Below are 21,762 nucleotides of genomic sequence, written 5' to 3'. Positions count from 1 at the left end.
TATATATATATAAATAATTGTAATTAAAGGTTTGATTTTTGTGCTTAGTAAGTAATATAGTAAGAACAGATATAAAGTAATCTCTTTATTCTTTTACATATTTTTATATATTTTATACAAATATACTTTGATCATGTTCACTCTCTCCTGTTCTCTCACCCCACCCCTGCTCTAGATATTTTCTTCTCAGCAAGTCCCCCTGCTGCCCTCACTTCTGCTCTCGTGTCTTTTGCAGCGCCCCATTCCATTGAATTGAAATTGCTTACATGAGCCTTGCAGGGCGATTTACTTGAGCAAGGGCAGCATACCAGTGCCCAATCACAGAAGAGTATGACTACCCTTCCCCTTCCGTCACCAGTCTATATCTCCTCAGGGAAGGGTAGGGCCTCGGCAGCCCCTGTCTGTCCATGATAGAATATTGTCGGGTGCAAACGTGTGCAGAGAGAACTGCTGTGCACCCATCAACACACAACTCTGTCATGAGCAGAAGAGAGCATTCCATGATATGCCTTCCCATCTGGTGCATTTTAGATTCTTTCTGTCCCTCTTCTGTGATGTTCCTTGGGCCTAGGAATGAGTGATACAATGTCCCATCTAAGGCGGATCTCACACAGTCACTTATTCTTAGTATTTTGACTAGTGTCTTGTCTCTGCATTGACCCACTGCACACAGAAGTGTCTGTGACCAAGAGTGAGAGCAGCACTAATCAGTACAAACATTAAAAGTCGGTGTGACTCTATGTCCATTTAGCAAAATTAGTCATGTAGTTCAGAACCAGAACTAATGAATGACTGCGAGATTGGAAAGAAGGAGTAAAGAAAGGAAATACAGGGTCTATATTTTTGGTTTGAACCACCAAGTAACAATAGTGGTACCTACTTTCTGAGAGGAATGGAAGAAACAATGGAGTTGTGCTGACCATTAGGAAATGTTTAAACTATGCTAAACATTGTGTCTTACTATGTATCTGAATGGAGATGTCATATAGAATCGTCGCTTATCCAGCCCATAATAAATGCTCAATAACTACTTGTAAATATGAAAAGGAAATGTTTTAGTGAAGCCTCAGCATTTCTATGAGGTTAGTCAAGAACAAGAAATGAACGTAAGCATGTGTGTCTGAGCAATCTCAGTGTAGCTGGTTCGCAGAGTATGCATAGGGAAAAGGATGGGCAAGCCGAAGACGGAAGGGTGGACTGTTGATCCGTTACTTAACACATACCACCTTTGGGCATTAATGCTACAGTAACCGACAGAAAAGCCACCCTGGATGGAGATGAAGAGGGAGAACATGTGTGTGTGGGGGTGGGGAGTGGGGAAGTAGGCAATAAACCCACAATAGTCAACTCTATCACACGCAGTAAAGAGGTAAGGAACCTGGAAGAGGAATTATTCACAGAGCAACTGACAATACAAAGGGGGTCTAAAGTGGAAAATCCTACACTCCAGTAATGAAGAGAAGAATGATCTAGGGCAGTGGTTCTTAACCTGTGGGTTGCAACCCTTTGGGAACATATATCAGATATTCAGATTCATAACAGTAGCAAAATTACATTTAGGAAGTAGCCAAACCAATTTTATGGTTGGGGATCACTGCAGCATAAGGAACTCTATTCAAGGGTTGCAGCATCAGGAAGGTTGAGAACACTGATCTAGTAGAGTAAGAAACAGAAAGGGAGCCACACTATATAGGACAGTACTGAATATTGTTAAGGACTTTAACTTCTACTCTTGTGTGAGATGAGATGTCATCAGCTGCCCAGGTGGACCAGTGACTAAAAGCAATTCCATAGAACGAACGAATTCACAGCAGGAGACAGGCTGAGCTGAAGTGCCAGGGACAGCCATCCTTGATGTGCATGTTGTTATAAGTGACCTGTTTTGGGGCCCATGGCATAGCAGTGCTAGGAACTACCACTTTATGGGATCCAGGTGAGGGAGTCAAGCACTTTGCTTTGTTGTGTCCCCTAAATTCTTCCTTTTCCTCCTCCCCTTCTTCCTCTTCAAGAGTTGTTTTATTTTTATTTTTGTGTGGTGTGCATGTGTACACGTGTTTGTACATGTGTACATATGTGTACATGTGATGTAGGTGCCTTTGGAGTCCAGAAAAGAGTGTTGGATCTCCTGCAGCTGGAGGTGCAAGCAGTTGTGAGCCACCACCACATGTGGTGCTGGGAACTGAGCTTCGCACCACTGAGCAGTACCTGCCTGGACTGCTGGCCACCTCTCCCTCTCCCAAACCCTTTACAGTACGCTGTGGACTAACTTAGGAAACAGCTTGATCTCAGCAGGTTGTCAACTGTTCTTATGGCTACTATTGAGTAAGATGAAAGCCAAAAATGGACTTATTAGATTTGGTGAACAGGAGGTTACTATTTTTTTGTTCATTTGTTTTAAAACTTTCATTAGAATGTTAAAGTCAAAAATCTTACATGAAGAAAGAATATGTGGGGCTGGAGAGGTGGCTCAGCTATTAAGAGGACTGACTGCTCTTCCAAAGATCCTGAGTTCAATTCCCAGAAACCACATGGTGGCTCACAACCATCTGTAATGGTTATCTGGGACCCTCTTCTGGTGTGTCTGAAGACAGCTACAGTGTACTCATATAAATACAATAATAAATAAAACTTTAAAAAAAAAGAAAGAATATGTGATGAAGAGAAACAATAGTTTAGGAGAGGGGAAATAGAGCAGTAGTAATTCAAAGAGCATGTATTGTCTAAGGGGGTGTCTTTTAGGGTGGGTAAAGTCATAGATATTTGTGTGCCACAGTGGAGAAGAATTGGATGGAGACCAGACAATAGATGCAGGTGAAAGGGGGCTAATTGTAGCAGATAAGTTCCTTAGCAGGTAGAATTCAGTAGATAATTTGAAGAGTTAATCTTAGAAAATTTATGACCATGAATTTTTAGTGTATGTAGTGGGAAGAAAAAATTATTAGAAATGAGAATGTTTAGGAACCTAGAGGTTATCTGTTAGACAGATATCATAAATACATAGCATCTGCGTTCCAAATACAAACAATAAATAGCACTGAGGAAAAAGACATGGTGAGGGGGAGGGAGAGGGGGAGGGAGAGAGAGGGAGGAGGATGGGGGAAGAAAGATAGGGGAGAGAGGAGGGAGGGTGTACAGGAAGAGAGAGAGAGAGAGAGAGAGAGAGAGAGAGAGAGAGAGAGAGAGAGAGAGAGAGAGATCATTACTGAGTTACAATGGTGCATGCTACAGAGGCAGTGGGTTTTTGTTTGATGTTCTTTGATCATTTGTTTTGAGACAGGGTCTTACTATGTGGCCGAAGATGTCTTTGAACTTGTGAGGTAGTGATCTTGAACTTATTTTGAGGAAGATTGGAATGAAGTTTTTCTTTGCAACACAGTTTATTGCTATATTGTTCAAATATTACAGCATCTAAGTTTTATTAATTAAAGGGGATGGAGAGATGGCTCAGCAGTTAAGGGCACTGGTTGTTTTTCCAGAGATCCTGGGTTTAATTCCTAGTGCCCATATATCAGCTGGCAGCCATCTATAACTGTAGTGCTATGATGCCCTCTTCTGGTGTGCAGACATACATGCAGACAAAAATGCCCATTTACATAAAAAGATAATTTAATATTTAGTTGATGAATTGATGAATCGAGACTTTCAGAAGGAGAGACATTGTGTCTTTGGCTAGAAGTGCACAGTAGCATGTAGTCTAGTCGTTACCCTAATGAGATGGAAATCTGATCAGCTCTCTAGTTCTAATAAGAGCTACACCTTGTTCATCATGATGCTCTAAAGGATGGGTGGAGAAAGTGAACTTATCCTCTCAAGGACAAACCAAAACAAACTATCAGCAACCTATACATTAAAACAGGCAGAACAACCAATTAAAATATGTGGATGGTATTGGATCTCATTCTGCAAATGAGGAACAAAAGGAGAAACATTGTAACTGAAGAGTCTTCTGATTGGATCTTTGAAGATATTCTTGGCGTTCAAAATGTGTGTCTGATAGTGACATACACGTACATAGTGTATATAGTGATAGTGATATTTTAAGGAGATGCCCATTAGAGTATATTTAATCTGTTTATAGAGAAAAGTGAAAGCAAATTCAGAAGGTATGCTTTATAAACTCAGTAACCAGTGCATATTTATCCTATTTTCCAGACTATTATGGAAATGGTTTTTATGTCCATGCATAAGTTAGAAAAACATAAACAAACCAATAAAATTTGCCAAAAGACACAAGCATTTCTTGGAGAAGAAATGTATATGATAGTTTGCAAGTACTAGATACTGTATAACTCCACAAACTTTCTCTAGTCATTTTAGCGTCCAAAAATCTCTTCAGAAAACAACTGGCACCCAAAATAGAGCAGTCACATGTACTGGAACTGGGCAGTTCAGCTCCTCAGTATATATCGAGAGAAAACTCATCATGTACTGAAATGGTCAAGCAGCACATAATAGCAGAACTGTGGCAATAAGCCTCGCAGCTCTCTGTGGTGGAGAAATGAATAAATCAGCTCTGGGAATAACCGGATAACTACAGCGAACTGTTATATAATGGTCATATCATATGACCGTGGCTCACAACAGTATTGACTGATTTCTCAAAGAAGTTCTCCAATATTACATATGATGTATACCATTTGAAACCCCGAACCATTAAGTTAGGTGTATGGATATAAGTCACTGTTAAGTATAAATATATAAATATGTATGTACATATTTTCATATATTAAAATAAAACTAAAATGAAAGCAAGAGAAGGTGAATGGGTCTCAGGACAGTGGCTTTCTTGGGTGAGGGTAAGAGGGCTGCAGTGGAGTGCAGTTCTCTGTGTGGCTACATGGGAAGGATTGGCAAGGCCCCGCTTTACTGCCTGGTAATAGTTTGTGTTTACCTACTAGTATATTATTATAAAACAGCAATCAACTAAAGAAAAGACCAGGAGAATGATTATTGCGTTTTATGCAGCTGTTATAATTTTTTTAAAGATTTATTTATTTATTATATATAAGTACACTGTAGCTGTTCAGACACACCAGAAGAGGGCATCAGATCTCATTACAGATGGTTGTGAGCCACCATGTGGTTGCTGGGATTTGAACTCAGGACCTCTGGAAGAGCAGTCAGTGCTCTTAACCACTGAGCCATCTCTCCAGCCCGCAGCTGTTATAATTAAAGAAAAATCTTACTGTATATACTAGACTATATAAATAACACTTTACAGTCTTTATAGACATTACCACGGAACAGGGATGTGCATGAATGTTGATTCTTGGCTCGCTTCAGAGAGGTTTCTTTTTTCCTTGAGTTGTATATATTACTTTGTGTTCGTTGCATAACAATGGATATAACCTTACCAGCCAGACATTGCTTAGGGATCAGCTGGCTAATTGCTTTTTTTTCTTAATTAAAAATGTTTCTGAAAAATGTTTAATGCATATTATTTTCCATTTCTGCCACATTAAAAGAGTGCTGTTATGTGTGCTGATTATTCTTCATTGTAATTTTTATAATATTTCCATGTAATTACTAGAAGTTACCTTTTAATAACCCAGGGACTTGCTTTTCCCACCAAAGCAGCTTCTCTAATATGAAGCTGTTTTCCTAGGACTCTTCTGTTTCCAAAAATTGTTTCCCTTCATTAACTGAAATTTTATTGGTTGAAATTTTGCCATTTTTTCTTTTTACTTTCAGTTCAATGTGGTATTGATTCAAGCTATTTACATATTTTAACGTGGTAATTTCTACATTAATTTAAATAGTTTGTTGTAAGTACTTTTCCAGATGCAAACTCATTAATCAAATTATCATCATTATGAAACGTGTAATTACAAACTGAGAAATATGAGTTGTAAAGCCCAGGTAAATGTGTCTATGCAAGCAAGATGCCTCATTTACACTTGGGAGGTTGCCTGTAAGCTAAATTCTAAGCGATGGCTCATACCCTGTCAAAGGTACACAGGTCAGCAGAAATAGCCTGTATGAGGAAGCTGCAGCAGAGGAAAATAAAGCATGATTAATAAAAAGTAGTGAGACTGTAACTGTGGGTTTCATACTGAGAAATGACAGATAACAGGACCTGATTAGTGTGGAGCTTTAGGGTGGATAGAAAACTTCTGGCCCTGAAATTCAGGTATGTGTCTGAAGAGAATCCTTGTTCAATGCCTTACTATATAGTTAGACTGCAAATTCCTCCACAGAGGATCCAACTTCTAGTTTCACACAGGGACAGTAAGAAGGGATTCCTGAAGTATTAAGGTCTCTTATTTGATCAGTTATATCTGACTCACTCATGGTAGCTACAGTTTTCATTGTTAGGAAGTGGCCTTTGGTGTGTGTTAGCATATACTGTGAAGTTAGAGGCTTCATGAGACAATTCAACCCAGCACTGTCCTATGAAGACTTGTGGTGTATTCCAAAGGATCACCAGCCAAGTTTGAGTTTCATTGCTTTGTTCATGCCTCATCCAGAATGGATAATAATAAATCAGACCAGAAAAATGAGTTGGTAGCAATAGATGCTGCTGCCTACTGTATTCAGTTTGTTTGATCACTCAGTACCTGTCAGATAGTCTTTATCAAAGCATTTCTGTCAAGAGCTCTAAATAAAATTACCTTTCCACAGTTCACATGAAATAGTCTCGAGTTTATTTCTCTTATAGTCATTTGTTTTACATAAAATGGGATACCTGCCCGTTGTGTCCTTCAAGACTAAAGATTACCATCTGAAGTGTCTCTCCAGGCTGGCCCTGTAATTCACTTGAAGTGTCAGAATGTGGGAGCCAAGCAGGGAAGGTTATGAGTTGGAGGCAAGCCTGGACTCGAGACATCTATCTCAACGACAAAAATGCCGAGAAAGTAGCACTGCTACAGACAGACGATCTTTTCATGTGTTTGATTTACACATGATGTGTTTTCTCTTCCTATAGATAGAATGTAATGCATCTACTTGATGGCTATTAGGATTACCCGGCCCACCACCAGCTAGAACATACTCGCTTTATTGCACACTAATAAAATGTGGCCCATTGGCTGACAAACAGCAAAGGGCTCCTACTCTAACACAGTCTCCATCAAGGTGGATTGCCTGGAGACTGGTGTCAGCTCCTTGGGTATTCTCCTGAGTAACTTGAAGCCAGCAACCTCTTTATTGCTGTATTTATCAGCCTTAAATAATAGCTCATTATGAAACTAACAGTACTCATAATCAACAAGACTATAGAGAATCCTTTGTAAAGAAAATAATGATGGGGGCTGGAGAGATGGCTCAGAGGTTAAGAGCACTGACTGATCTTCCAGAGGTTCTGAGTTCAAGTCCCAGCAACCACATGGTGGCTCACAACCATCTGTAATGAGATGCCAGCAGGCATACACTGTATGTATAAATACTGTATATTTAAACATAATAAATAAGTCTTAAAAATACAGATATAAATGTTGTTTTTTTAAAGTAGAACAGTATACATTTGTGTAAATGTTAGAAACAATCTTCATTTAAAACATCAGTATTGTTTTTAACTCATTTTCAAAATCTGATTTTGTAAGATTGTATGAGAAAGTAATAATTTTCAGAGAAAAACCTTATTTTGTAAAATTAAGCTGATTTCGTACTATTTGTTTAATAAGACTGTACTGGCTAGTTTGTGTGTCAACTTGACACAAGCTGGAGTTATCACAGAAAAGGAGCCTCAGTTGTGGAAATGCCTCCATGAGACCCAGCTGTAAGGCATTTCCTTAATTACTGGTCAAGGTGGGAGGACCCAGCCCATTGTGGGTGGTGCTGTCCTTGGGCTGATGGGCTTGGGTTTTTATAAGAGAGCAAGCTGAGCAAGCCAGGAGAGCAAGCCATTAAGAAACATCCCTCCATGGCCTCTGCATCAACTCTTGCTTCCTGCCCTGCTTGAGTTCCAGTCCTGACTTCCTTTAGTGGAAATAAGCTGAGAAAATCCTTTCCTCCCCAACTTGCTTCTTGGTCATGATGTTTGTTCAGGAATAGAAACCCTGACTAAGACAAAGACCAGCTTTAGGTGTCTGCACACATGTATATGTGTTTGTGTGTGCACGTGCTCACGCGCGCACACACACACACACACACACACACACACACACACACACACTTTTATTGTAAAACTATTAAACATGTACTAAACTGAAGTGATGAGCCCATGTATCTGGAGTTCAGCTTCAGGGTCAGCAGTGTGTTGCTTTATCTCCTTCCCTCCACATTTTCTTACTAGAACATCTGAGGCAGATTCAAAGTATTTCTAATGTATCATTTTAAATGACATAAGCGGAGTGTCAGTATCACATCTAAAAATAAAAACACAATGAGTCTTATTAGTAATCTAGTCAGAGTTCAGTTTTCCGTAGTACGTGACAACTTCCTGTTGTTACACGGTGTGTGTATGTTTGAGACAAACCTTTACTGTGTAGCCCAGGGTAACTTCTAAGTCATTGATTTCTTCTACCGCAGACTTCTGAATACAGGAATACGCAGCTGTGCCACGCACTGGATTTGTTAATGTTTTTAAAGTTGGTTGAGTCAGAGCCAAAGCAAGTCTATGTGGTGTAGTTTTTCATCCTCGTGTTTCTTGGATTGATTCAGTATGTAGCTCCTCCCTCCAGCCACCTTTAAGAAAGAATGATTTGTCTACCTACTGAATTTTGTTGAATATATATATATATGCGATATATTTTTATATGTCTAAGAATACTCTAAGCATATAATACCTATCTTTATTGACTAAACAAGTTTGTTGAAATGGGAACATGCTTAACTTAGTTTGTGAAGATTTTAAAGGTAAGGAGAATCGTCTGTAAGTCTCAGGAAGTGGGATACTTCTTTTGTAATCTCCTTCCATGCTTTGGCACTGGAATTAGTTTGATAACACTGTAAAATCTGCTGCTGTCCTGCAATATGATACAAACATTAGAGTACGACGTTGTAACAACAGTAGCAGATGAGGTTGATTATTTGTGGGAGCGCCATTTTGTATTAACCTGCTCGCTCTCTCTCTCTCTCTCTCTCTCTCTCTCTCTCTCTCTCCCTTCCTTTCTTTCTTTCTTTCTTTCTTTCTTTCTTTCTTTCTTTCTTTCTTTCTTTTTTTTTATTTCCGAACAAGCTACCAAGTGATCAGCACTCCAACAGACTTTTTTATGGTAATGGAATATGTGTCTGGAGGTGAATTGTTCGACTACATCTGTAAACACGGGAGGGTGAGTGACATATTTTCTAGTGTATCTCTCAGCCCCAACGTAAGGCAGTGGAAAGAATTGCTAATAGCTAATCACAAAGATATTTTAAGTGCTTTAATTGTTTCTGTAACATCAACTGCACATGCAGGACGTATGTCCTTTCTTGAGAAGTCTGCCTTTTGAGTAGTGAAACTATATCGCACTTAATCACCAAGTGATTCTTGTGCTTTTCCCAATCTGTTCTGTATAAAGTTACCTTGAAGCTTCAGTTATTTTCTTTTCTTAGAATTTTCATATAAGTTCTGTTTTAGTTGGTTTTACTGACTCCCCAAAACATTGTGCATATTTAATATTGGTTGAAAATTAAACATCATTGTCATGCAGCCAAGCAAAAAAAATCCCTTAGAATACTCTTTGAGCTTTGGTAAGGTTTTAGCTGCTTTGCTTTGTCTGACATGTTGGATTTCTAATTCGTCGATTTTAATTAGCCTGATCAGTTGTCTTCAGACTGGTTACAAACTGAAGTGCATAATAACTCATGTCCCGGATAGTCTTGATGCAGCTTCTCCTCTGCTCGCTAGGTTGAAGAGGTGGAAGCTCGCCGGCTCTTCCAGCAGATTCTGTCTGCCGTGGACTACTGTCACAGGCACATGGTTGTCCACAGGGACCTGAAGCCAGAGAACGTGTTGCTGGACGCCCAGATGAATGCTAAGATAGCTGACTTCGGTATGCCACTCCAGGGCTGCTCAGAGCTGTGTCGCACCTCTAAAATGGACCAGTGTCTGCCTTACAGAACTAAGAACTTTCCATTCACCCTCACAAATCCTCTACCACAAAAAGGGACTGATTGCAGTTCACACTGACCTATTTTGTTTATTTAAATTCACTTAAATAGTGCTGAAGTTTCTAGAAAACACATTAGAAAGCCACATCAAGACAGATCCATTCAACATGCCTTTCCTCTTAAGGCAATGGTACCTGTTGGGTTTTTTGTTTTTTTTGTTTTTTTTTTTTTTTGGTTTTTTTTTTTTTTTTGTTTTGTTTGTTTGTTTTTTTGGGACAGGGGTGATGATGGGAAGAGAAAGAGTCCCAAACTCCCTTGAAAAACTTGTTGACACACTGGATGTATTTCCTGATAAATGTAAATAGACAAGTGTGTGAACGTTTGTTCTCAGCTTTAAAAGCTTTGTGCTGCTTCTGAACTGATCTCGGAAAGACCTGTAAGTTTTAGGGCAGTATCTGATAACTTATGCATAAATCAGACACTAGTCCTTGGTAAGAGGCAAGGTAAAATGTACATTTTAAAATCAGCATACACTTTCTGGCCTAAGCATACTTGGAAAGGCTGCTGCAGTCTGTCTGTTTTGTGCCTGTCTTTAAACTAGCTTTACTATTTCTGTTTAAACCATTTCAGCAAGTAATTCAGCTGGGGTTTTGGTTCAGAAGATTGGTTTTACTATGTTGAATTGAAGCTCTCTAATTATAATAATTATAAACCTTTCCTAGGAAGTTGCAACAGGAGACTCCCCTGGAGAGCAGTGAGACCCTAGCTCCTAGGACACCCTAGCCTGCTTATCAGCTGGACCTGGTCCACTGTTTAATTACAATTAAAGAAAAAGATAGACTTTTACTATGTAGCCTTGGCTAGTCTGCAACTTGTTATGTAGACCAGGCTAGCCTCAACCTCACAGAGATCCTCCTTTCTGTCTCCTGAGTGTTGGCATTAAGGATGTAATACCCAACTACAACCCTTTAAGAAAGACTCTTAAAAGCAGTTACTGTTTGTTTTTAAGTAGCAGCCTGTATTTTATTTCTTCATCACAGAAGTAGATAATATTTGGTGCTTCTGGTTTTGGAAACATTAATATAATTTCAATTAACCGTGTGTGTGTGTGTGTGTGTGTGTGTGTGTGTGTGTGTGTGTGTGTGTGTGTGTGAAGTGAGTAGTGAGGGTCATTCCACCTTCACATGTGGTGCTCTTTGGCATTCTGTGTGATGATGTACGTTCCCTAAAGTGATTTCTTTCCAGTCTAATTAGTATTTGTGTGTGTGTGTGTGTGTGTGTGTGTGTGTGTGTGTGTGTGTGTTGTCTGTAGGTGTATGTGAGAGAGTACAGATATGCATGTTGGTCAGAGGACAAGCCTCCAGAGTCAGTCCTCTCCTGCCTCCCTGTATGATCCATGGATGGAGTTCAGGTTGTTAACTTTGCCCACTGAGCTATCTTGCCACCCACCATTACTTTTAAACATAAATAACGAATTAGATTTCTGAAGCATGTAATAATTGAGACTTCTCATCATAGTTTTACCTGTATCTTCAGTTTTCCGCATCTGATAAACTGCTTTTATTTTCAGGACTCTCTAATATGATGTCAGATGGTGAATTTCTACGAACTAGCTGTGGATCGCCAAATTATGCAGCACCGGAGGTCATCTCAGGAAGGTAAGAGTTTTAGAGATAAGCAGGCTTTTGTGACCTTGCATCCATTCTGGTAACATCTAATTGTAATCCTTTGGGAAAAGATTTTTTAACATAATAAAGAGTACCACATGTGAAGGTGGAATGAACCTCACTACATGAAAACTTTGACACACACACACACACACACACACACACACACACACACACACGGTTAATTGAAATTACATTAATGTTTTTTAACTAATAGAAACAATTATTCACATATCTTTTATTTTAGGTCGGATAGCTAACTTTTAAACTCCATGTAGGCCTTGGAGCACATATGTTTATGCATTTTGATTGTGGTACATATGTCCCTGCGTTTTGATTGTAGTACATATGTCCCTGCATTTTTTTTTTATCTTTATTAACTGGAGTATTTCTTATTTACATTTCGATTGTTATTCCCTTTCCCGGTTTCCAGGCCAACATCCCCCTAGCCCCTCCCCTTCCCCTTCTATATGGGTGTTCCCCTCCCCATCCTCCCCCCCATTACCACCCTTCCCCCAATAATCACATTCACTGGGGGTTCAGTCTTGGCAGGACCAAGGGCTTCCCCTTCCACTGGTGCTCTTACTAGGATATTCATTGCTACCTATGCAGTTGGAGCCCAGGGTCAGTCCATGTATAGTCTTTGTTTCCCTGTATTTTGAGTGTGGTACATATGTCCCTGCATTTTGAGTGTGGTACATATGTCCCTGCATTTTGAGTGTGGTATATATGTCCCTGCATTTTGACTGTGGTACATATGTCCCTGCATTTTGACTGTGGTACATATGTCCCTGCATTTTGACTGTGGTACATATGTCCCTGCATTTTGACTGTGGTACATATGTCCCTGCATTTTGTTTACTGGTGGAGGCAGAGGCAGAGCTTGTGCAATGTCTGTTTTCTATTCTAGAAAATGTCAGGTAGCTGTAAAGATTTGCTAAATTGAAGCCATTGTCTTTACTTGTCAGATATAGTTGGTTATTTAATAGTGTTTCACAGTCTTCAGGCAGCTGTTTTATATTCTGTCTCTGGAAGACTGAGAAATTTGGTGACAGTATGATTTCAAGCAGTTCATCTATGCAAATGGAGACTGTGAGGCCCCTCGTGTAATTAGCTCAACGGTACATTAGGAAATATTCACAGAGGCTGCAGAGGTAAGCGAAGCCATTTCACAGTGACTAGTGTCTGGTTTTACAATGAACAGAATGCATTGAGAGAAGTACTGAGTATGTGCTTACAGGTGGAGATTGTGAGTGTCTTAGTTCACGTGGGCTATGGAAGACCACCACACACCATCCTGACGAACACCAGCAGTCTGCCTGTCCTAGCGTTGTAGCTCCACAAAGATCTGGTGTGTGCATAGGGCCTATTCTTCACAGCCCACTGTCTCCTACTGTAAGCCTGTGTGGTCAAAGGGTAATAGGATCTCTCTGGGGTAGTCCTATATAAGGGCGTTAACCTTCTTTATGAGAGTTCCACCTCAGGGCCAGATCTCCCTAAAATAACCACTTCCTTATACCATCGGTTTGAGGTTAGAATTTCAGCTGGTCAGTTTTAGGGACACATTATTTAGTAAGGAGCTTGGGTGATACAGCAGATGATGTAAATTAGGGGCAGCACTCTAGGGAAGTAGATTATGTTCTTTCCACTGGAACTATAGACATTTCTTTTTTTTTTTTTTTTTTTTTTGGTTCTTTTTTTGGGAGCTGGGGACCGAACCCAGGGCCTTGTGCTTCCTAGGCAAGCGCTCTACCACTGAGCTAAATCCCCAACCCCATAGACATTTCTTACCTCAGACCAGAGTTTGATTTTGGAAGTGAGCTGTTAGGAATGTTAATATAGTAAAAGGATAAGACAAAATTAGTGAGAGGCTTGTACTGCTGAGCTGAGCTGTCCAGAGCCGAGCTGCCTCAGTCCAATGAATTAACCGATGACTTTGAGAGAAAGTAGTAGGAAATCTGTCATACCAGGGCTGGAGAGATGGCCCCATGGGTAAGAGCACTGGCTGTTCTTCAGAGAACCCAGGTTCAATTCCCAGCAACCACACAAGGACTCACAACTCCCAGAGCATTGACACTGTCTTTTGGCCTTTCTAGGTATCATACACACATGTAGTACACAGACATAAATGCAGTCAAAATACTCATACATAGAAGATAAAAATTTAAAAATAAATAATGTTTTAGAGAAGATGTTATGCAAATTAAACATTGTCTATATGGTACTAGTTAAGTACTTTAATATCTCAATTTTTGTTTAAAATATGTGCCCAAAGGCAAAATTTCTGTTATATATTCGTTTTCTTTTCTTTCTTGTACTAGTTCTGGTGTGTGTGTGGGGGTAGATTATTGTTTTTTCATTTTGTTTTGTTTTTTAACTTGTGTTTATCTACTTTTATGTTTTCTTAAAGAAATAAGACAGAAAGTGTGAATTTTTCTGTTTGTTAGTCGGTTTGTTTTTGAGACAGGATCTTACCACATCAGGTGACTTGGGACTGTCTAGGTCAGGCGCACCTAAAACTCAGAGAGATCTGTCTGCTTCTGCCTTCTGAATGCTAGGATTAAAGGCATACGCCATTTGCCTGGCCAGAAAGTATAATAAAATTTTAATGAGCACTTATAACTAATTTTTAACAAGTAAAAACAAGTCTTTTGACAAATTTGTGTAATTAGTTGGGCTGATAATTTCCTATAAAGAATAGTTACTGAGGTTTGGAAATTGCTGTGTTTTAGTGAAGACCTTAAATAGCAATGTAACCAAGTTGGGTTTGCATTTATCATGTATATAAGCAGGACGCTAACAATGAGGGGAAATGATAGTGACACTCAGGCCTGTGCCTTCCTTCCTCAGGCTGTATGCGGGTCCTGAGGTTGATATCTGGAGCTGTGGTGTTATCCTGTATGCCCTTCTCTGTGGCACCCTCCCGTTCGACGATGAGCACGTGCCTACGCTCTTTAAGAAGATCCGAGGGGGTGTGTTCTACATCCCGGAGTATCTCAACCGTTCTATTGCCACTCTGCTGATGCACATGCTGCAGGTGGACCCCTTGAAGCGAGCAACTATCAAAGACATACGGTGACTACAGCTTTTGGCATTTTGTACGCCTTCTCATTGTAGTAGTAATAGTGATACTAGAATATTTGCCACATCTATGCTTCATAACACTTTACGAGAATTTTAAGGCCAAGTGTGTGGTACATCTTGTGCTTACCCAGGAGGATGAGGCAAGGGGATCTCCAGTTCAAGGCCAGCATGGACTATGACTGTGTCAATGACAAGGAATTTCGACATCTGGACTTATGCAAACCTGGTTACATGACTTATCTTTCAAATGTCTTGTACTGATTGTATGGTTATTGGCATAAGTAGCACAACATCTAGGCCTGGGTGAGAAGGATTCAGTCTCCTAGAGTCTCGTCTTGCCTTCCCCACCACATCCTTCACCTTAGATTTCAGGTTCTGTGCCTTAATTATATTATTCTGACCCTCATTTTTTTCTGCACCCTCTCACCTGATAGCATTTGAATCATTCTTTTACATTCTGCTTGAGTGCCACCAGCTTCATGGAATCATTTCTGGTCCCCTCACGCTGTGTAGGAACTTCTGATTGTGGCAAGGCAGCCCCCAGCACATGCCTTGTTATTTCTCCTTCACACAGTGTCTGTTCTTTCTCTGCGCCTCTCCTCTCTTGCACTATAACTGTCAGGGAACAAACTGTCTTAGGAATACTTCCCTGTTCCTTTACCATTACTGAAAGTGGAAGTTTAGAAGGAATCTGGAGAGATTTCAGATGTGAAAAGTGGAGAACTTTGTGTTTTCAGTGTGGTTGATGGTGTAATGCATGGCCTTTTCTGAAGCCTTACCACCATGTTATAACCGGCTCACCCTTTTCATTTATAGTGTCTCACACAGTGAAAATGCTATGTAAACACAGTACTAAAGGAATAAGCACAAATCATGCCTGCCCATTTCAACTCAGAAGCATGCATTGTCCCCCCACCCACACTTTCCACGTCCTCCGCCCCCCCCCCCCCCCGAACCTCTGCTTCCTGTATTTCCCTTACACCGTTTATGCCCAATATCTTTGGTTTCCATCCATACCTTTCTCCATTAAAGCCCATATTTCCGATCTCATGGGCCCCTTCTAGTTTCCTGGCCTTCTATTCATACTATCACGAGAAGCTAGAATCCTAATCAGAGAGGACACGGAATATTTGTCCTCCTGAGCACCACTCTGGTTATCTTACTTAGTATATTTAAGAAAATAAGCTTGTTACATTTTTAATCTGGTAGCCACTAGTGGATTTGCTGTGGAGAATCACTTGATTGTTGAGGAATTAACTAGTGTAATGGCAGGAATGATGCAATGCCTTCTACATGTTCTTTATGTATTTAGAAGGCTTTTGTCTTATCTAAGTTTCAAAGTGTTGCTTAGAAGCCCAGTCTTCTGACATCTTTCAGAACCTTTCCCCTTTTCCTCTAAAGCCAGAGGAAATGTTTTGACACGTGTGTCCCGTGGAACAGTCAGAGGATGGCTGAGGTGGTGGTGCCTGTTGTCTGCTGCAGTCTCTTGTAAGCAGGATGGAGTTCTGTTCACAGTCCTCATTGCCGTGACTAAATCCCTGCCAAGAAGCAACTTAAGGGCGGAAGGACTTGTTTTGGTTCAGTGCTTGAGGAGATGAAGTAGTCCATGGTGGGGAAGGCAGGAGCCTGAGGGGGTGGTGACACTGCATCAGTAGTTAGAAAGCAAAGTGGATAGAAAGGGTGCTAGGCTGAGAGCCCCACCCCTAGTGACCTACTTTGTCAACTGAGGCTCCACCTCCTGACAGATTCTGCCACCTACATAAGCATCACCTGCTGGAAATCACGGGTCCTAACACAGGCGCCTATAGGGGATGGGCATTGCACCTTCAAACCACAAGGTTGTTTTCTTCCTCTGTCCTTTTCCAGTGCTCCAGGCCTCGTGCAGAACAATGTACAGCTGTAAAATTGCTGCCAGATTTAGTTATGGAAATGAACCAACAGGGGGAAAACCTCTGTTCATAATTCTTTGGAATAAATAGTTCTTCCCATTGGGTTTTTCTCAGAGGAAAAATTAGACATGCTAATATATTTGTACTTGCTTATATAAGCACTTGTGAGTATAGAATAGTAAAAAAGTTAATTCTGTTATTTCAAAACAATTATTCATATATTTATAGACCTTAGAAGAAAAGTATACATAAATCTATTGAGATGAATTAATTGACCCATAGGAAGTGCTATAAAATAGTGATATTCTAGGTTAGAGAGATGGCTTAACCATTACAGGATAAAGCTCACAGCCAAAGGACAAAGTAACGACGACACTTCTATACTTAGAGTAATAACTTGGATTTATCCTTCTCACCATTGTATGCTTATGTTCAATATTTCAGTATAAGAATTTTTAATTTGATAAAATATACTTCAAAAGGAAAAGTTAAAAGTTTCAACAGTGGATCCACAGCAAGCACTTTGCAATACATTCCACCTATTTCGTTGCACTGACATTTTCAGAGCAAGCTGTTATTAATTTTATTTTATAACAATAAAACTGAAATTGAGGTTGTGTCATGACTTATTTATATATCCATTTGTTTCTAAGTATAAGTTACTTTAAATTACAGACCACATTTTCATACTAAATATATCACATGCGTGTGTCGCACATATTTATAACAGGAAGTACTCTGTTTGTTCTAAATCACACAGCCTAGGACTCTGAATATAGGTCAGTTGGCATACTTCTTGTACATACAGTGTGCACAGAGCTCTGGGTTCGATCCCCAGCACTACACAAATGGTGTGGTGCTGCACATCTGTATTCCTGGCACTGGGGTGGGGTGGGAAGGGTGAGGCTAAAGGGTTAGAGAATCAGGGTCATCTTTGGCTACACAGCAAGTCTGCGGCTAGCCTGGGATATTTATAAAGGAAAACATTGGAATTCAGAACCTTTTTGAATTAAAGCCAGTGCTATTTTTACTTGCCTAGATTGTTACATGAGTAACAATTTTCTCCTTAATTCTCTCATAATATTTTGTATTTCTTATGTACTATGATACTTAGTGGCTTACCATTATTGTGGAAATTGAGCATAATTATGACATGCTTGAGACAGGAGTATTTTACATATCAGAGTTTTTCAGGTTTTGGAATATTTGCATAGTTTTTTTTTCCAGTTAATCATCCTATCCAAAACCCAGAAATGCTTTAAATGCAGAAGTTTTAGAACCTAAAAGGTTTGAGATTGGGAGCAAAAAGATTTGAGATTTGGGAGCATTAAGAGTTTGGATTTTCTGGTGCTCAACTTGTCTGCACAATGTTCTCGTAGGCTGTGATGTTAGAAAAATGCCTCCACTTATTTGCTTATTTAATTGTTTTTGCTTTCCTTCCAATATGTGTTTAACATCTGCTGTGTGAGGGGTCCTAAGTTGAGTGCCAGAAATACAGTGATAGACAGGAGCGACACGTGCCTTGGGAATCTGGGATTTGTTTCCTTCAGCTCTTTTAGATCCAGTAGTAGCATTTGTAGTAGCATTAAAATTACTGTGCCTGAAAGCAGTGGGTCTGAAGCTTACCTGTGGATTTGGATATTGTTTTTGTTCCTGGTTACTAATAGGGATTTTATTCCTTAACATATTTGTTCTTTAATTACTCTCTATTTATAGTGAAATTACTGAGAAGGTAATTCCAGATTGAGCCATGTGAGATTGCTATTTTTATAGGTCTAAAATTAATTGAATATTAGAACCTTCAACTATTCAACTTCATTTGCATATGTATATTTATGTGTGCAGATGTACATTTACATTGGCGCCCATTTGCGGTAAACAAAGGACAACCTTCCATGCTTTCATGCTGTTCCCCAGGTGGTATCTTTTTTCTTTTCTTTTCTTTTTCTTTTTTTTTTGAGAAAAGGTCTCTCTGGCCTGGAACTCACCAAGTTGCATTGGAAGGCCAGCCACTGGTCCCAAGAAACCTGTTTCCTCAACTCTTGAAATCAAGTTAATTTGAAACAGCTAAGTGTGCTGTGCTGACCTATATGTGCCCTCTAGCATTTGGGAGGCTAAAAGGCAGGGTGATTGTAAGCTTGGGGCTAACCTAGGCAATGTAGTAAGTTACTGTCTTAAATGGTTTTGGTTCTTTGAAAACTTATTACTTTTAATTTTGATGTGTTTTTATTATATTCATTCTCCTTCCCCATCTCCTCCCTTATTCCACACCCTCCCAACTTTGTGTCCCCTTTCTATTTTATTAATTAATCAACTAATTAATTTTTAGCTTGGAGTCCAGCTACTGCTGCCCATGTAGTCTTAAGTGTGGAGCCTTTTAGACCTCGCAGGGTTCACAGTCAATAAAAATAGCTAGCAACAGCTTCTCTACTGAGTGTCTTTAGTTTAGCATAATGCTTTCAAGACACTTGCATGTGCAGTTATTTATCCATACTTCATTGTTTTTATTTACTTATCTTTCTCTTATTTTATTTATGAAGTTATCGATTGATTGGTTGAGACAGAGTCTCTATTCTTTATATAAAATAGTCTAGCCTCAAACTCGGGGGTCTGCCTTCCTCTGCCTTGAGTGCTAATAGCAAAGGTGTTCATACTATGCCCTGCTCAGTGAAGTGATTAGAGTTTAATGACAACCCTTCTCCCTTGTCTCTCCTCCCATCAGGCCTTACCATATAATCCTCCCCGTTCTCCTTCACATTCCTGGCCTCTTTTTCAGTAATTGTTATTGTAGGTGTATGTGTCTGTACATACGTATTCCTAAGTATGCACAATGTAACTTTTGTGCATGTTTTTAGGGCTAATGAGTGTGGCACTGTGTGACTAGTTGGTGTAGTCATCCCTGGGTTAACCACCTCCCTAGCTCTCAGCTTTCCTTACCTGAGGAAAAGTTCTTTGCATATGGTTGAGGCCTTGTGGTTTTCCCTTGTAAATTGTTGTCCTTCCTCAGCTCATTTTTAGTCATATTGGTGAGGCCGAGACTCATGGGTGTGGCTTCTGATCTTACTAGAAGACGCCATCTCACAGCAAACTCCCCGATCCGCCAGCTCTTACAGACTCCATATGTAGGTTTAGTTCTCCATTATTTTTACCTTGAAAACCATTCTATTATGTAATACACTATAGTTTTGTTTGTTCTTCTCTTGATGACATTGGGATGTTCCTATTGTGACTTTAATAAATATTTTTATGACCATTTACATTCATATTTAATAGTTATATGGTTTCATCTCTCATGTATTTACCTAGATTTTATAATTATCATATATTGTTGGTTGTTGATATTCCTATGTGCTTAGTGATTCTTTTGAACTAATTCGTTAAAGTCTATACACTTGTTACATTTTTCAACCAAAAATTCTCTTTGGTTAGCTAAATGAAGAGCTGCAGAAATTTCTTAAAATGCTACAATGTATTAAGTCCTTCAGACGTTGAAGGTGGTTTTGTGTTTGTGTTGGGACGTATCTCTAGTTCTCCAATAGGAGGGTGGTAACTCTGCCTTTGCTTTTATCTCCTGCTTGCAAAGAGCCTCGAAGGCAGCCACTGATGAGAAGTTAGGGTCTTCTCAGTCTTTCCTGCGTACACACAGGCCTTTGTGAGTCCCAGGAATCTGGGAAAACTTCTCAGACTCTTTTGTGTGCTTATTTCCTAACCTACATTTATAGGTGAGTGTCTTGTTACCCAGCTTTGGTTGCCATTCCAGAGAGCCGGAATATTAAACAATAGGCACTGATTTTTTTTTTTTTTAAAGCAAATACTCTGGTGGCTTTCAGTAATAGAATTCTAAGTCACACCAATGACAAAGCTGTATGTGGAAGTATTCAGGGAATTGCTAGGTGTCATAGGGTTTCTATTGCTGTAATAAAACACCATGATCCAAAGAAACTTGAGGAGGAAAGGATTCATTTCATCCTACACTTCCAGGTGACTGTCCTTCACTGAGGGAAGTCAGGGCAGGCACTAAGGCAGGAATCTGCAGGCAGGAACTGAAGCAGAGACAACTGAAGCTGGTTATTGGCTTGCTCCTAATGACTTACCAGCCTGCCAGAGGTGGTACCACCTACAATGGGCTGGACTCTCTCACATCAATCATTAATCAAAAAAATGGCCAACAGACTTGCCCAAGGGCCAATCATAACCAGCCATTTTTTTTTCAGTTGACATTCCCTCTACTTAGATATGTTTGGATTTGTGTCAACTTGACAAAGAGCAATCAGCACACTAGGTGCATACAAGTGGTTGTTCTTAATGGGATGGGACTTGTAGGGAACTCTGATGTTCCATTTCTCCATTCTTGTTATTCCAATGATTCTCCTCAACCACGTGAGTGTGAGGCTGTTGGATTTTAAGTCTTCTGTGTAGCTGAAAATAATGGATGCTTAGGAGAGAGAGGCGGCTCACAAACTCACGTCTCACTTTCCTAAAGTTATAAAGCCAGTGCTTAAATAAACCTCCCAGGTCATTACAGTCCTTTGGGAAAGTGCTATAGTTATAAAAGGTTAATTTGACAGGTTTGCTACAACTGTCTACAGTGCTTGATTTCTTTTACCGTTTTCTGCCATGTCTTACGACTCATGATATTGGACCAGAGTGGTTCTTATACCATGGCAAAACCCTTTGTTGTCTCAGGATATTTTCAGATATTGTGCCTTCTTCTTCTTCTTCTTTTTTTTTTTTTCAATAACTGACTTCTATGTACTGGTTAGCTGAGTGCTGGTCATTCTGGTGTGTGCTCAGATGTTAGCTTGAATGGCTTCCCTACTCAGCCTCCCATTTTGAATCAAAGGCTTTCATTTACTGTTTTTCCACTCCCAGGTTTTATTAGAATATTTGTGTACTTGTAACCATTTGTTTTTAATATTTGCTTATATTCATCTGGTATATAATCTTTGAAGACTATTTGACACCAGTCATAGTATTAGGCAATAAAGTTTCAGAAGTGAGGGAAAATAAGATTAAGAGAGCAGTGTGTAAACATTTTAGTTTTAGTAACTCTTTACACTTTTTAAAAAAATTTTATTAGATATATTTCTTTACTTACATGTCAAATGTTATTCCCCTTCCCAGTTTCCTGTCCATAAGCCCCCATC

General features: G+C 39.6%; 1 protein-coding gene across 3 annotated transcripts in view; it reads left to right on the top strand.

Annotated features, from left to right (window-relative positions):
* Window positions 1–21,762, top strand: part of Prkaa2 (protein kinase AMP-activated catalytic subunit alpha 2) — a 71,733-nt gene that overhangs the window by 37,579 nt on the left and 12,392 nt on the right. For all 3 annotated transcript variants that reach the window (XM_087551294.1, NM_023991.2, XM_087551293.1), the window contains 4 exon segments: window positions 9,119–9,212; window positions 9,773–9,917; window positions 11,546–11,633; window positions 14,493–14,717. In XM_087551294.1, coding sequence (XP_087407420.1) covers window positions 9,153–9,212; window positions 9,773–9,917; window positions 11,546–11,633; window positions 14,493–14,717 — 518 coding nt within the window. In that variant the 5' untranslated portion in view covers window positions 9,119–9,152.

The sequence above is a fragment of the Rattus norvegicus genome, chromosome 5 (genome assembly GCF_021556685.1).
Source record: "Rattus norvegicus strain SHRSP/BbbUtx chromosome 5, alternate assembly SHRSP_T2T, whole genome shotgun sequence".
Taxonomy (NCBI): domain Eukaryota; kingdom Metazoa; phylum Chordata; class Mammalia; order Rodentia; family Muridae; genus Rattus; species Rattus norvegicus.
Note: the sequence above shows the minus strand (reverse complement) of the source record. Positions and strands in the feature narration are given on the sequence as shown.